At 38.1% G+C, this 14,676-nt stretch overlaps 2 protein-coding genes across 2 annotated transcripts; both read left to right on the top strand.

The window, feature by feature from the left end:
- Positions 1-1,810: 1,810 nt before the first annotated feature.
- On the top strand, positions 1,811-12,490 carry wiza (WIZ zinc finger a). The gene is made up of 10 exons (XM_084129881.1): positions 1,811-1,925; positions 2,698-2,821; positions 3,972-4,511; positions 4,675-5,421; positions 7,031-7,513; positions 8,142-8,462; positions 9,100-9,314; positions 9,662-9,938; positions 10,053-10,218; positions 11,213-12,490. Exons 2-10 carry the CDS (start codon positions 2,719-2,721, stop codon positions 11,385-11,387), a joined length of 3,027 nt encoding a protein of 1,008 aa, XP_083986007.1. The 5' UTR covers positions 1,811-1,925; positions 2,698-2,718; the 3' UTR covers positions 11,388-12,490.
- Positions 12,491-13,226: 736 nt separating this feature from the next.
- LOC311091849 (cilia- and flagella-associated protein 144-like) lies at positions 13,227-13,583 on the top strand (the record flags this gene model as incomplete). Its single annotated transcript, XM_084127956.1, has 1 exon — positions 13,227-13,583. One exon carries the CDS (start codon positions 13,227-13,229, stop codon positions 13,581-13,583), a length of 357 nt encoding a protein of 118 aa, XP_083984082.1.
- Between the last annotated feature and the right edge of the window lie 1,093 nt (positions 13,584-14,676).

The following is a 14,676-nucleotide window of genomic DNA, read 5'->3' on the forward strand; positions in this document are numbered from 1 at the left end:
AGCAGAGCAAGTCACACTTGCTCTGCAGCAGCAGTGTTGCAGATTTAGTCCGCCAAGACCAAACCTATGTACATTCATTTTCATTAATAAAATGTCTTACAAATTATCCCGAGAGTTGTCATGACTGAACTTTGCTTCAAAGCAAAGGTTTTCAAAATGTTCCTGAGGTCTCTCCAACACTGTATGTTATTGACCTTATTTAATACATCTAAATAAACTCTTCGCCTGATTTAGTAGACTACTCCATGATCTGAGCTGGGTGTGTCCAATAAGGGAGACTTTCAAAATGTGAAGTGCACATTGTGAAACAAGGCGTTTCAAAATACCAAGTAGTCCGGTCATTTTCAAATGGAACAGCAGCGTACTTGTGGTATATGTGGTTCATACAACACGTGCCTACTCTGATTATCTTTGTTGTTATGTATAATTATAATAAAATGAAATATGATTTAAAACACAACCCTGACATTTTATTAAAATTTTACTTTTAATGAACACTTATAGATATTATAAAAGTATAAGTATAAAATAAAAGAAATTTGTACAAACTTAACTCCATCCTCAGTCAAAACTATTTGCCCAGGAACACATTATAGATTTATGAAACCAAAGACTGCCCCTTAGATATACTCGAAACGATTTATATCTCATGTTTAACCGCTACAGAGACATCAAAGTCAGAGGCCTGGTTGGTGTGAAATGCATTCACGGACACTTGGCAGTCTTAACTACACACAAGTCACCTCAAGATGCATCCTAGATAAAAGGGATGGAGAAAGAACACATCTGTGGATTTTAACTGTACTGGGGCTAAATGTGAACTTTTGAATTGGAAAAGTACTTGGGCCGTGAGTGACTGATGACGTTTCACAAGTCCACAAGAACAAAAGTAGGCTACAGACAAAAATGCATATTGAGAAAGGGCTACAGTATGAGAACCCCTGCTTTAAAGTGATAACAAGTGTGGCTAGCAATAAGCTTGTCTGAGATTAGTAAGTTCTATGCAAAACGAAGAGGTGTGCCAAGATAGACCTACTCTCGCAACAGTAAAGCGATCGCAATTTTCAGAACAAATCAGAACAGTTGCCCTCATCCAACTATGCAAACTATGCATGATGCTAAATAAATAAGAATAGCCTACAAGTGGAAAAAAAAAAAGATGCTGGCAACAATCAGCCACAAAGTCACTGACAATAGGAATTGAACAACACACAACCTATTTTCTTGCAGCAGCACTATCCACACATTTTGTACTTTATTTAAATACAAATTTACTTAAATAAATTGTATAAAGATGGTGCTACTGTGAATAAGGTCAATATAGGCCTACATTTTATCACTTCTATAGGCTACTTTTATTTACATACTTCTAATTCATTTATATAGACTAATATTTTGGAAGCAACCAATCAATGACAGTATTTAATCAAATTCATTATATGATATCCTGACAGCTGCAATTAATTGCGTTTATCAATATTTGCTAAGAAAAATTAAACACACTAAGTTGTTTTCCACCCAAAATATCACTAAACGTAGTCACATAACGTTACGTTACATCTATGACAGATCATTCTAAAAGGCACGATGTTCACATACCTCAGTGTGTATGAGCTCACCTGCAGCTTAACTGTAGGCTACCTTCACGTTTTTTACCTCTTTGTGTGACATTTCATTTTTTACATTTAACATAAGGATATAAAGTGAATATCAATCTACAGTACATTCGTTCTGGTCTTCCAGATATTTTATGGAAAACGCATCATATTTAGTTCTGATGATAGCAACCACGCCTCTGTGATTCGACCATGTAACGTTTTCTAAATGAGGGATCGATTGATTTTGCCTAGGCAGCTCGACTGTGCTGTAGTGATTAAAGTGCCTGCTGTCCCTTGTTCCTGTAAGAGAAACCTCGCCACTTTAAGGTAATTTTGAGCATTATGTGCTTCAACATTTTGTTTTCAATATGGTTGGCTACGTGTAGCCGAACAAGCCAGAGACTGTGGCTTTGCACACTATCAACATTTGTTTCGACTTGCAGTGCCTGGTCAATAATCAGCTCGTGCTAGCTGCATGTGCGCGTGTATTGTGTTAAATGGTTGGAACTGATGCATGAAATTATTCTAGATGGAAAGTTTGTTTTTAGCTTATCGTAAGCACACAGCAATAATGACTCCAGTCGTGATTAAAATAAATGATTCTGAGCAAATTTAGCCAGTTAATCTGAAAACATGACTATGAAAACGAGAGAAGGTAACAGTGGTGCCTTGTCAGTGTCATAGTATGTAAACATTACGAAAAAAAATCAACATGGTAGTCATAGTTCCCGCTTAAATGCAATAGTTGGTACTGTTAAACCATAATAAATAAAAGTAAATGCTTTTCAAACAACGTTAGGGAAATCCAGAATATTTTTGTCTTTTTGGTTTATTAGGTAGGCTATTTTTGTTGCATTGATGGTTAATGCCAATATACAAATATATTTACTGATGTAATGTTATTAATGTAATACTTTTTATTGTTGTAATATCTGTAGTTATTATTGCATTTTGGTAGGAATTGTTACCAGTTTTTCTAACTTGTATTTTTTCAGACATTTCTACATTTTGAATTTTGCGGCTATGAAAATTATTAGGGTTTTTTTCTGCATTCTTAGAAAAGATTGGTCTAAATGTATAAGCTGCTTTTCTCTGCAAGTGCCAGGGAGAGATTCCAGCCATGGAGAAGACCGCATCAGACACGGCAAAGAAGACAACCACTGCTACCTTTTCCAAAGAGTGTCTGGAACCAGTCTTGAATAAAGACTTGGATGACTCTGATTGTAAGTAACACCAAAGATACATGCCTTTTGACCAGATTTTTGCTACATTGCTAAAAGACATAGCCAGTCTGTAGATATTGGGCAGAAGTTGTAGTAGTGTATGATGATCACATACTCTGATTTTTTTTTTAATCTTCAGATTATGATTCCATATTTTTTTCTGTAACCATTTACAAAGTTGTCAAGTGTAAGATGCCTCGTATTTTAAAATCTGTTCAGATTTGAGAAGTCGTCTAATGTATTTCAGCCTTAACTCAAATAAACAGACAGTTTAGGATGCATTCTTTCAAGAGATAGGCTAGTTCACCCAAAAATAAAATGCTGTCTGTATTTACACTCATGTCATTCTAAAACTGTGAGGAACTTTTTTTTTTTTGTTGGGTGAACTAGCCTATTCCTTTAAAGATCACTGACACTTTTGATCAACATTGATTGTTTTATCAGTCCCACCAGGATTATTTTCTGATTTTTGCAGCCTAAAATGACAGAATTTGCCGCAGCTTTTCTAAAATTTCGGCATTTTTGTGCAGTGAAAACTCAATAATCATGATGCACTTATGTAATTGGTGTTAGTGACTTGACAATGCAATGGTGACACTAGCATAGACTTGCTCATAATTCTGCTTTGCTGAAAATACACAGACACAGTAGCTTGCACATTGTCACTGAATCAGTAAGTAACCAGTGACAGTGTTATAAAATTTGTTTTATTATTTATAAACAATACCATTTAACAACTAAATCATTGTTTATTGTTTTAATACTGTACATATTTAAAAAGTGCATAATGCATATTCAGTAAAATAATAAATGTACTTATTTATTGCTGAAATCAGATACTACCAAATACTCACCCCAATATACATTATATTCCTTATTGCATATAGTAGTTTAATAGTATCATTAACTTCTTGAAACTTTCACTAATTTCATTTATAATGAGCTTTTTATTTAATGCTGAATTGGCTTGATTTTGCATTACATTCTGTAATCGCAGAATCTTCAAATCCTGGAGGGACTGTTGCATTTATGTCGCAGTCAAAGAAACTATATATTCTTCAGGAAAACTGGACAAAACATGCTGTCAAATATAAGTTCATATTCCATACAGGTGTCATGACATTGTTTATTCTATCTCACTTTTTTACAGTAGGCATCCATAGTTGTGAGTTTTGTGGGACCAATTTTGAATCCAGACGAGGTCTCTCCAGTCATGCCCGGTATCATCTCAGGCAGCTGGGAGTGGCTGTGTCCGACAGCAGTGGAGCTCCTATAGACCTTCTGTGCCAGCTGATGAAAGAAAGAGGCGGAACTCTACCCAAGCTCAAAAAACAGGCCAGCCCTGTTAAAAAATACAAACCCCAGTCCCACAAACTCAAAAAGGACGCTGGGCCCAAATTAAAGATTAAAATATCCAACCTTGTAAAGAAAAAATATGCTCTTTCCTCGTCTTCCCCCTCTGCTGTCAAAGGATCAGCAGCGTCTGGTCACTCTTCTTCGCCTTTTGCTGTAGGGAAGCCTCATAAAGCATCTTCAAAGAAGATTTTGGTGTCCACTCCGTCTTCAGCCTTGTCTCCTCTCAAGGCTGTTGAACCCAGGCTCATTGATGGCATTCCATCTACCTCCCTCTCACTGGCCTCAGCCAAGCCCCTCTGGGCCCCTCAGGAAACAGATGCTCCTCTAAATTTAAGTAAGTAACAGTATTAAAAATGTATGTGCTTGGAAGTGGGATCCATTTAAAAAAAAAACTTGGTCTAGTAAATTTTACCACTCACTGAAGCAAGCTAGTTAATCTGATGAAGCAATCCTCGCATACAAAATAAATGTTTAAATGTTCTGTGCTTTTTCACCAGCAACTATGATAAAAAATTCCGCTGCGAGGGATGACGTCCATGTGTGTGAATTATGTGGAGCCTGGTACGAGACCCGTAAAGGTCTCTCCAGTCACGCACGGGCCCACCTGCGGCAGTTTGGTGTGAATTTGGAGTCTAAAGGTGCTCCCATTGAGATGCTCCATAAAATTATTCAGAGCGAGGAATTCCAGGAAAAGGCCAGTGCTGGGCAGCTGGAAGGGTCGGACTTTGAGGATCACACTTCACCCTCCTCCGCTCCTTCCACCTCATCATCCATCAGCAAACCTCCCTCTCTTACCCCTCTATCGTTTAAAGGACTGACATCCATTCGTCTAACACCTCCCCCAATCAAAAAGCAGATTTCTTCAGATGTTTCAGGGAGCTTGGCCCTCAGCAAGAAAGCAGAATTTAAATCCCCTCCTTCAGCCAATAAGAAGATGATTTCATTAGATGTTTCAGGGAACATGCCCCTCAGCAGCCAAACAGAATTGAAATCACCTCCCTCAAAGAAAAAGAAGAGAATTTCTTCAAACGTTCCAGGGATCTTGCTCCTCATTGGTAAAGGACAATTGAAATCTCCGCCAACCAAAAAACAGAAGATTTCTGCAGATGTTTCAGAGGCTTTACCTCTCATTGAGAAAACAGAATTGATATCACCTCCCTCAGCGAAGAAGCAGAAGATTTCTCCAGATGTTTCGGCGGGCTTGCCGCTCAACAAAAAAGCTGTATTTAAATCACCCTTTCGAGGTAAGAATATAAATTATGTATTCATTTATTTTATTTAGTATATTTTTAAACCAAGTCACTTTTATTTATGTAGTGCTTTCGACAATACAGATTGTTTCAAAGCAGCTTTACAGTGATAACAGGAAAATGATTCAATGATGCAAACAGCTGTACAGCAGCTCTAAAAGAAAATAGCTGAAGTCAGTTCAATGTTGATTCGGGTCCGTTGTAAAGATAGTCAATTATTAAATTGATTAATTTCATCTATAAAGCAGGTCTACAGAAAAACAAATGTCGTCCAGCTCAGATTTATTTTTATTTTTTGAGGAATGTTTGAATATCTTGACTATGTTTGGACTGATAATTGGGTGATAATTTATAGCAAAATATGGTAATGGAAAACCCGGATTTTTAAGAGTGTCTGACACCCATGCCTGGAAAACTCATGGAAATTAATAAAATACTCAAGTCATATAAATTCCTGTGTAGATATTAAAAGACCAGTTAAATATAGCATGTTTCTATAGACTAGAAATTGCTCTTTTTGATCTTAAAAAGGCTTTTCAGTCATTGAAATGTTATTTTGGTCAATAACAATATACATATACAGTACTATTCTGACATTAAAGGCTTTTACATTGTTACAACAAATTGCAAATAAATGCTGTTCTTTTGACATTTCTATTCATCCTGGAATTCTAAAAAAAAAAATATCATGGTTTCCAAAAAAATATAAAGCAGCACAATTATTTTAAACATTGATATTAAGTGTTTCTGGAATGAGCACTAAATCTGCATCTTTGAATGATTGCTGAAGGACCCTGTTAAATTCAGCTTGCCATCACAGGAATAAATTTTGCAGTATTACCATTTTTATATTTGATCAAATAAATGCAGCCTTGGTGAGCATAAAGAGACCTTTTTCAAAAACATTAAAAAGTCTTACCAACCCTAAACATTTAAAGGAGAACTCCGGTCAATTTTAACATTGAGCTCATTTTTTTGTACATTTGGAGTGCTGTCAGTACAGAGAACAACGACAAAAATCGGTGTTGCCTACACCGTGTTATCCTCTTTTTAAAATTTGCACCCTGTTGACTTCAATGGGGCAAGTTTTAAACCTGCTTTTAGCCTCTTAACATCCTTGATGTGTCATTACAAGTGCACAGGTCATGTGAGTGATTCCTTCAGAGTGAACACGGTGAATCTGACTGCAGTAGATGTGAAAGATATTAATAAAAATGATAATGACACATCAAGGATGTTAAGAGGCTTAAAGCAGGTTTAAAACTTGCCCCATTGAAGTCAACAGGGTGCAAATTTTAAAAAGAGGATAACACGGTGTAGGCAACACCGATTTTTGTCGTTGTTCTCTGTATTGACAGCACTCCAAATGTACAAAAAAATGAGCTCAATGTTAAAATTGACCGGAGTTCTCCTTTAAACAGTAATATAGTAATATACCTTAAGCTTCTTCACAGGGGGCATTATGACATGATTTTACATCCAATAACCAACAAACCATTTTTTTTTAATGTTTGTGACCTCTGTCTTTAACTATCAAATATACACATGTCCTTACATACTTTGCTCTGATCATTTATGAGATGCCCTCTTTCTTACCCTCAAGGCGAGTCATCTAGAGGTGTCACCTGTGAATTCTGTCACGAGAAGTTTAAGAAGAGTCAGAGCTTGGCCAGTCACGCCCGCTATCACCTGCGCCAGCTGGGCATCACCGAGTGGTCTGTAAACGGGTCTCCCATGGCCACTCTGCGAGAGGTGATGGCCCAACGTGGTAGTTCTGCTGGATCTCTCAGTTCCCCTGGGCCGCCCTCGCTGACCCCACCGGTATCCCCCTCTGTACCTCCCTCTGCACCCCCCTCTGCACCCCCTCTCCTCTCATCCCCAAACCCCATTACCCAGTCTTCCTCTCCTCCTGTTCCTCACAAAGTTCCAAAGGCCAAGAAAGGCTCCAGGACTGTGTTCCCAAAACCAAAGGACGAACCTGTGGAAGTTGACATCTCTATCATAGAGTCTCCAAAGCCACAAAGCGTACCCACCACCCCTTTAACACCTCCATCTGATTCCAACACTGTTAGATCACCCATGATCGGTGCGTAAAAATTACAGTGCATCCAGTTACTTCTTTTATGCTTTTCTTTCTATTTATTTAAACTTTCTGTAGATTTTTCATCCTTAAGACGTAGTCACACTAGACTAAAACTATACAATCAATTCCCTTTTACTACAAACCAGCAGCTTTAAAGTTTGAATTCTTGTAATTCAGCTAAGAGATATTCATGCCATGATGAATCGTTCTTCTGTTGGTCACATGTCTTTACCTTGTACGAATTTGCAAGTCAGAGTTCACCTAACTTGAACTTGCAAATGCAGTGAAATTCGCATGATTTTGCATTTCCTGTTTGCTGTATTTGCATGTGCATAAATGGAAGTGAACAAACGGTGTAGTGTGACCACCCCTTTAGGTGTGCTATTAATTTTAGGATTAAAAGTATAAATTTAGGAAATGAATAGATAATTATGTAATTGTACAATTTGCATTTGAATTCTGATTATTTATTTGCCTGGTTAATTTTATAGCTTAATGTGATGTTCAACGTTTTAGCATAAAAACATTAAAAAAACCATAAATAACTATCGACTGCCACTAGAAATCTCATGTTTTATTGTGAATCCCTTATTTTGTTGAGTTTATAATGACTTGTGTCTGCTTTCCTCAGCTCCTAAGCATGAAAAGCAGGAGCCCAAACAGTTTGTATGCTGCGACTACTGTGGCGAGATGTTTGATACTCGTAAAGCCCTGTCCTGTCACGCACGTGGTCACTTACGACAGATGGGAGCAAGGTGGTCGCTGAAAGTCCCACCCATAGAGGCCCTGTATGAGCTCATGAAGAGGAAGGACTCTGAACGGGCATCCCAAATCAAACCGGAACCTGATTCAGGGGCGGCAGTGCAGTTGAAAAAAACAGAATCCTCACCTCGCACTTTTACTCTGTCACCTGTGGAAAAAGAGAAACCTGCTTCTGACGACACAACTACAGGTACGTTGAACCAAGAATTATTTGTCTCTTAGTAACTAACATTACAACCTCCCAAAAACTGCTCAGACATCTATGCAACTTGTAAACCTAATCAAAGGGTATGTTCAAAATAGCATTCTTCTGGTGAAATCAAGGTGGTATTATTATTTATTATTTGATCAGGCTGTGAAAACAAAGATTTTTTACACACAATTAGATAAAATTGCAAAATAACTATGTCAAATTCCACGTTGATAACTGGATGTCACTTGCTGAATGAAACATGCCACAATGTCTTCGTAATGTTTGTTGCATTTTCTGATACCAAAAATTATTTTAATGCTATGGCCGCTAACTTAAAAAATGGCAAATATTATGAGTCTATTCTACTTTATTAATATGTTTGATGTGCACTCTTAAAGGGGAAGTGTTATTCAAAAAAGCACATTTGTGTTATTCAATACATTTTTGCCATGATCTTTCGCTATTTCTAGTGCTGGCCGATAAATACATATGCTGATAATAAAGCGGTTTTAGTCGTTTTTGCGGATAAGTGTGAATGGGGATCGTTTTGACAATGTTAAATTATTCTGGATGTTAATGCTATATGTCTACTTTCATGTCTTGTGTTCTCCACTCTCTTCCCTTTCTGCTGTAGGCTGTGATGCCACCTGTGAACTCTGTGGTTTTGATTTTGAGAATCGCAAGGCACTGGCCAGCCACGCAAGAGCCCACTTAAGGCAGCAGGGAGTGGATTGGAAGGTCATCGGCTCTCCTATTGAGACCCTGAAGGCCTGGATGAAGAGTGAGCCGGGGAAAGTAGCAGAGCTCCACAAAAGCTACATGAGGGGGGACTTGCCTTTTGTTAAGAAGGTATGTCCAGGTTGAATTGTTGCCAAACTGTAATGATATTTCTTATCTCTTATCTCTTAAGCATAAACTCACTAAAGTTTGTTAGATTTACACTTAAAACATAAAAAGGGGTAAGATATATTCCCCAAAAAACAAATCTTAACATCTTATGCAGTTTTTCATCTCAAGTAAAATTAAACTTAATTTTTAATAAAAATATTTGAATGGAAAATAAGACAATAATACTGATTCATTTGTCTTTTGCAGTATTTTTGTTCCTTCTTAAGATTTGCATGAACACAAAGTTGTCAGCATTTTGGAGTATCTTTGCTATTCACAAATTGTCTCTCTGTCTTCCTCTGGTGTAGAGCTCCAAAAGATCCTCCACTCCGTACTCTTCCTCAGACTCTGAGTCTGTCCGTCTTGCTTCTCAGAAGGGTTCATCAGCAGTCCGAGACTCTGCTGGTCAGCCGCAGGTATACCAGCTTTTCAAAGCAACAGTGGCAACAGCTAGAGAGGGCAAAGCAGGAATGAGCCACTCCTCCTCCACATACAAGAAACAGCCTTCATCAAATGAACTTTCCTCAGACAGCCTGTTCCAGACTCCCACGGCCCGCAGGGAGCTGAATGTTCGTTTTCCTCGAGGTAGGGGAAATATGTATTTCTTGCTCATACTAGAGCTCCAAATTATGTATTAGTTCAGTTTTAGCCAATAAGGAAAATGATTATGCATTGTGATAATCACTGTGCTTGTCTTAGGCTGTGAACGGCGTCCTCCAAAGCATTTATCCCACTCTGAGAGTGGATCCAGGGAAACAGAATCTTCAAAGCCCTCTCGGGCTGGAAACATTCCATCCTTGGTGCCTAGACCACCAGAGACCAGCCTAGTAAAGCTGGTTGGGAAGGTGTACTCCCTCAAGTGCAGGTGAGTTGAAAACACAAATCAGTTTGTTCTGTAAACCTGGTGGTTTTGCTGTCTGGGAGTGGAGAAGAGCTGTGCGCTTACAAACAAGCAGGTTTGAGTGGTTCATCATGACCTGATCCCATTCTCCCTGTGTCTCCCTTCACTTTCTGGTCTACACTACTATTAAAGTGCCCCTATTATGCTGTTTATAAAATGATATGGAGGTCTCCGACAATAGGTTTATATGCATCCAAGGTAAAAAATAAAACACTTTAATTTAGTGTTATCTTAGTGTTATCCATTACCATATCTTAATTTCAGCTCCGGAGGCTTCCTCAGCACTTGATACACAGTGATACGAACAGTAATGATGCCATCTATTTTATAGCATCATTTCAAGCCCGAGTCCGGTAAAGAAACTTTGGAAGACGTAGCTGATCAACCCGAACCACGGTTGCAAGCACGAGTTGAGCAAGACACTTTTTTTAGTGGTAGAGGTTGTTAGCGGGGAGCCAATGAAGAACATAGGCTGGCATGAAGGATTGTGAATGAAGTAAGACTGGAATAACTTGTTTCAGGCAGTTCAGAATTGACACTTTCTTTTGGGAGACAATAACTCAATTTATCATGCTCTTTGATCTTTAAAACTTTGCAAACCTTTTACATTCACAAACAGCTGTATTACATGCTACATTAAAGGTGTATAGTATAAATTAAAGCCTGTATTTCGGCACTGGTATTGCACTTAATTTTTTTAATGTGATGACTATTTTGTCTTGTATGAAATGCAAGTATCTATTTTAGTTTCTGAAGGCCAGTGCCAAATAAAAACAATATGGCCTTTAAACTAAATTAAAAAACAAATCTTCATCTTTAAACAAAGTTTAAAGCAGTGCATGAAGATTTTGAATTTGACCTGCATTATGTCCCACCAATAGTAATGCATTGATTGTAGTTAAATGCCTATAAATACACCATTAGAACAATAAGTGCTCTTCTATAAATTATTTTATAGGTTCTGTGAAGAGGTTTTCCAAGGACCACTTTCCATACAGGAGGATTGGGTCATGCACCTTCAGCAACACATTCTGAAGCTTAAGAAGGATTCGGATTCGGCCTCAACCTCATCCCCTCAGCCTCCTCTCGGTCATACCGAAACGCCGCTTCTTATCGGCCCTCAGGCTGTCTAGATACTCTTTCTGCTGTGGTCTTTATTTTCATCATTTTGAAATTCTGCAATCATACTACACTGACTCTTTTATTACAAATATTGCTCTATTACCTGGACCTTAACTGCCAACTGTGATGTGGATTTTTTTTATTTTTTGATGATAATTTTTGCAAGACACTACTGAAAAAGATTATGACCACAGTGTTTCTTACATGTCAGTGTTTTCCAGATGGGATGTTTTGAATGTATTGTACTTTTTATTGCATTTCACTGTTTTTATTGTATTTTGATAATGTGTTACCACATTTTAGCTGTTTTCTTGATTAACAAGATTTCAAACCTGTTTTATACTGTACTTAAAGTTTCCAATAGTACTTAATGTGTTAAGTTTTAAAGAATGTTTTGTGAAAAAAATAGTGTAGACCAGCTTTTGGTCATTGAAATGAAGTTGTTGTTCTTACCTTTTAACATAGTATTTTGAAAACTGCTTCTCACATGTGTGAACAATCAGATTTTTCGATGCCAAAAAAATCAAATAAAAGGGACAGATTTCTACAGATTTTCATTCATATGTATTAATGAAAATGTTCAGGTGTTTTTTGTTTTGTTTTATTTTTGTCAAATTTAAGCAGAAACCAGCACTACAGAAAAGCCAGGCCATGTCTAGTTATTTCAGCATTAAATGAGACTTTAATATGTCTTTGTTAATATGTTTTTACTACTGTATCTTTGACATCTTGATCAGTTTTTTTTTCCCTATATCTTCCATATTACCAGTTAAATTAGTCAACAGTGTGATTCTATTACATGTACTTGTGTATTTGTCTTTGTAAAGCACTGTGCCAGTGTCTGGTTGGAGTAAAGGGTGTTTTATACTCCAACAGCAGCTATTAAATACCTTTCAAGAATGTGTGTGGAAATTGCATATTTCCATGTACATTATTTCTCGTGGGATACATTTCTCGCGGTTTTGTTTCACCATTTTCTTAGTCAGGCTTTGCAAGATTTTAAGTCAATTGAAACTGTCTATGACAAGCTGTAGTCCTTGCAAAATAATTTGGTAAAATACAGTATTGAAGCTTTTTATACCTGCGTTTGATTAATAAAGACACTTTGAATCCATTTACTGCTTTGTGGGTCATATACATTGCATGTTCCTCATCAGCTACTGATTCCTCTGCATAAACAATTCAGCATCTTTATTGTAGTAGCCTATATTTTGTATCTGAGACATAAAGGATGGTGATATTCCCAGAGCTACTCTTCCTTTCCAATTTTTCATGGCTGTTTTTCACTCATGAGGTCTGCTAATGCTGTATTCCTATGTAAATGAAACCCTCCTGTATCGTCTGCTTCCTGCAGTGAGGAGTCTGCTTAAACCAGCACCTTTATGAAGCTGTTATTTGGATAAAAGGTCTTTTCAGAGAGTAAAAGAGGAAGGTGAAATCGAGCACTGGACTGTTCTGTTAGGAAAAAAACTAATTATTATGTGCTTTACACATGCTATCTCTGAGAGCCTTACCAGTTAAAAAAGCTTATCTGTAATATAGTATATGCCTATGTAAAATGCAAAAAATGTATGGTCAGCGAGAAGTGACGTCACCCAACATCGCTTAGAGCACCTTTAGCAGTGAGTAAGCTGTATGACGTCATAGAGCTTCATAGCGGTGAGCTTTATGACGTCATAGAGCTTTATGGCGGTGAGTGAGCTTTATGACGTCATAACGCGCGAGCGGTAGAGAAGAGGGAAGCTGCTGGAAGTGATTTAGCGATCATATCAACAAACATTAGCAACTGAAAAATATTTGGTAACACTTTAGTCAATATGAAAGATAGTAAAAAAAGAGAGCCCTTGGACATGATTCAGCAGAATGCTCTGCATCTCGAGACAGTTATGAAGGAGAAGAGAACCCAGAAGCTTTACACGGAGTTTCACATCAACCCCGCCAAAAAACTGCACATTTTGACTGGCAAACCCAACATCAACCCCATAAAGGAAGAGGAAGACCCTGCTTTCCTCCAGGTCATAGAAAGGGCCCGTCTGGAGCCAGTAAAGAAGTACTCTCACCCTCACACTGAAGCACAAGAGATAGGATGGATATCCACTCCTCTACTTGTCTCAGATAGCAGTGACAAAAGATTACATTTTTCACGGCAGGGCACGGATATTACTAAATACATGGAGGCTGTCTGGCGATCGAAGAAGCAGGGCTAATTGCAATATAGTGTAGCAGGGACAGGGTGGATTTACTCCACCTATTGGGAGATCGACCGTACGCATACATGTATCCGTGCTCTTTGCATTGTGCAGGCGTTGTTTAACCTTGAGTTTACCTGTTACTGTTTAGATTGTAAGCCTTTGTCTTCCTGTCTGCTTACCCCTCACAGGTATGTTGTTCAGCCATGTCATAAACACGATTGTTGACTGCGGTTAGCTACTATCGGTTCTATTTCCAGTTGAATATTAATAGCATGCCATTTACTGTATGTTACTGATCGAGCTGCTGTATTCCCGCATGGTGCGCGACCATTAATGGTTTTGATTACGTTGACCATCTCGTGGTATGTAGAATTACAGCTGTGTTGATTTTAGTAATTGGTTGCTTCCTGTAACATACTTTTGTCATGCTCTGCAGGTTTACCTGCAGATCTGAGAGTCTCCCTGGCTACTTGCTGGGGTTGAGCATCAATATTGAATAATAATATAATAATAATAATTTGGCGGGGGTCGAAATTCGCCACTACACCTGTTGCCACCTGCTAAACTTTATGATTGTGCATCAGACAGTCAAGTCAAGTCTTCTTCATTTATATAGCGCTTTTAACAATGTAGATTGTTCCAAAGCGGCTTTACAGAGATACAAGGATAGTTTAAAGCAGGGTTCACCAATCTCGGTCCTGGAGGGCCGCTGTCCTGCAGAGTTTAGCTCCAACCGCAATTAAACACACCTGAACCAGCTAATCAAGGTCTCACTAGGCATACTAGAAACTTTCAAACAGGTGTGTTGGAGCTGGTTGGAGCTAAACTCTGCAGGGACAGCGGCCCTCCAGGACCGAGATTGGTGAACCCTGGTTTAAAGTAACAGAGATTGTTTTGGCTTTATAGCAGTTCTTGAATAAAGTTATTTTCCAGCTAAAGTTAATTTGATTGATTCACTTCGGTCGCAACGATCATTAGTTATTAACTTAGGGGCTGCTAACACAACACCGTTTTAACAGGAAACTCTACACAGACTTTAAACGCGAAACCTGTGAGAACGCTGATGGCGTGCACATGCGCATTATGAGTTCAGTCTACTGGTATGCGC

Source organism: Abramis brama (genome assembly GCF_963993115.1).
Source record: "Abramis brama genome assembly, chromosome: 11".
Taxonomy (NCBI): domain Eukaryota; kingdom Metazoa; phylum Chordata; class Actinopteri; order Cypriniformes; family Leuciscidae; genus Abramis; species Abramis brama.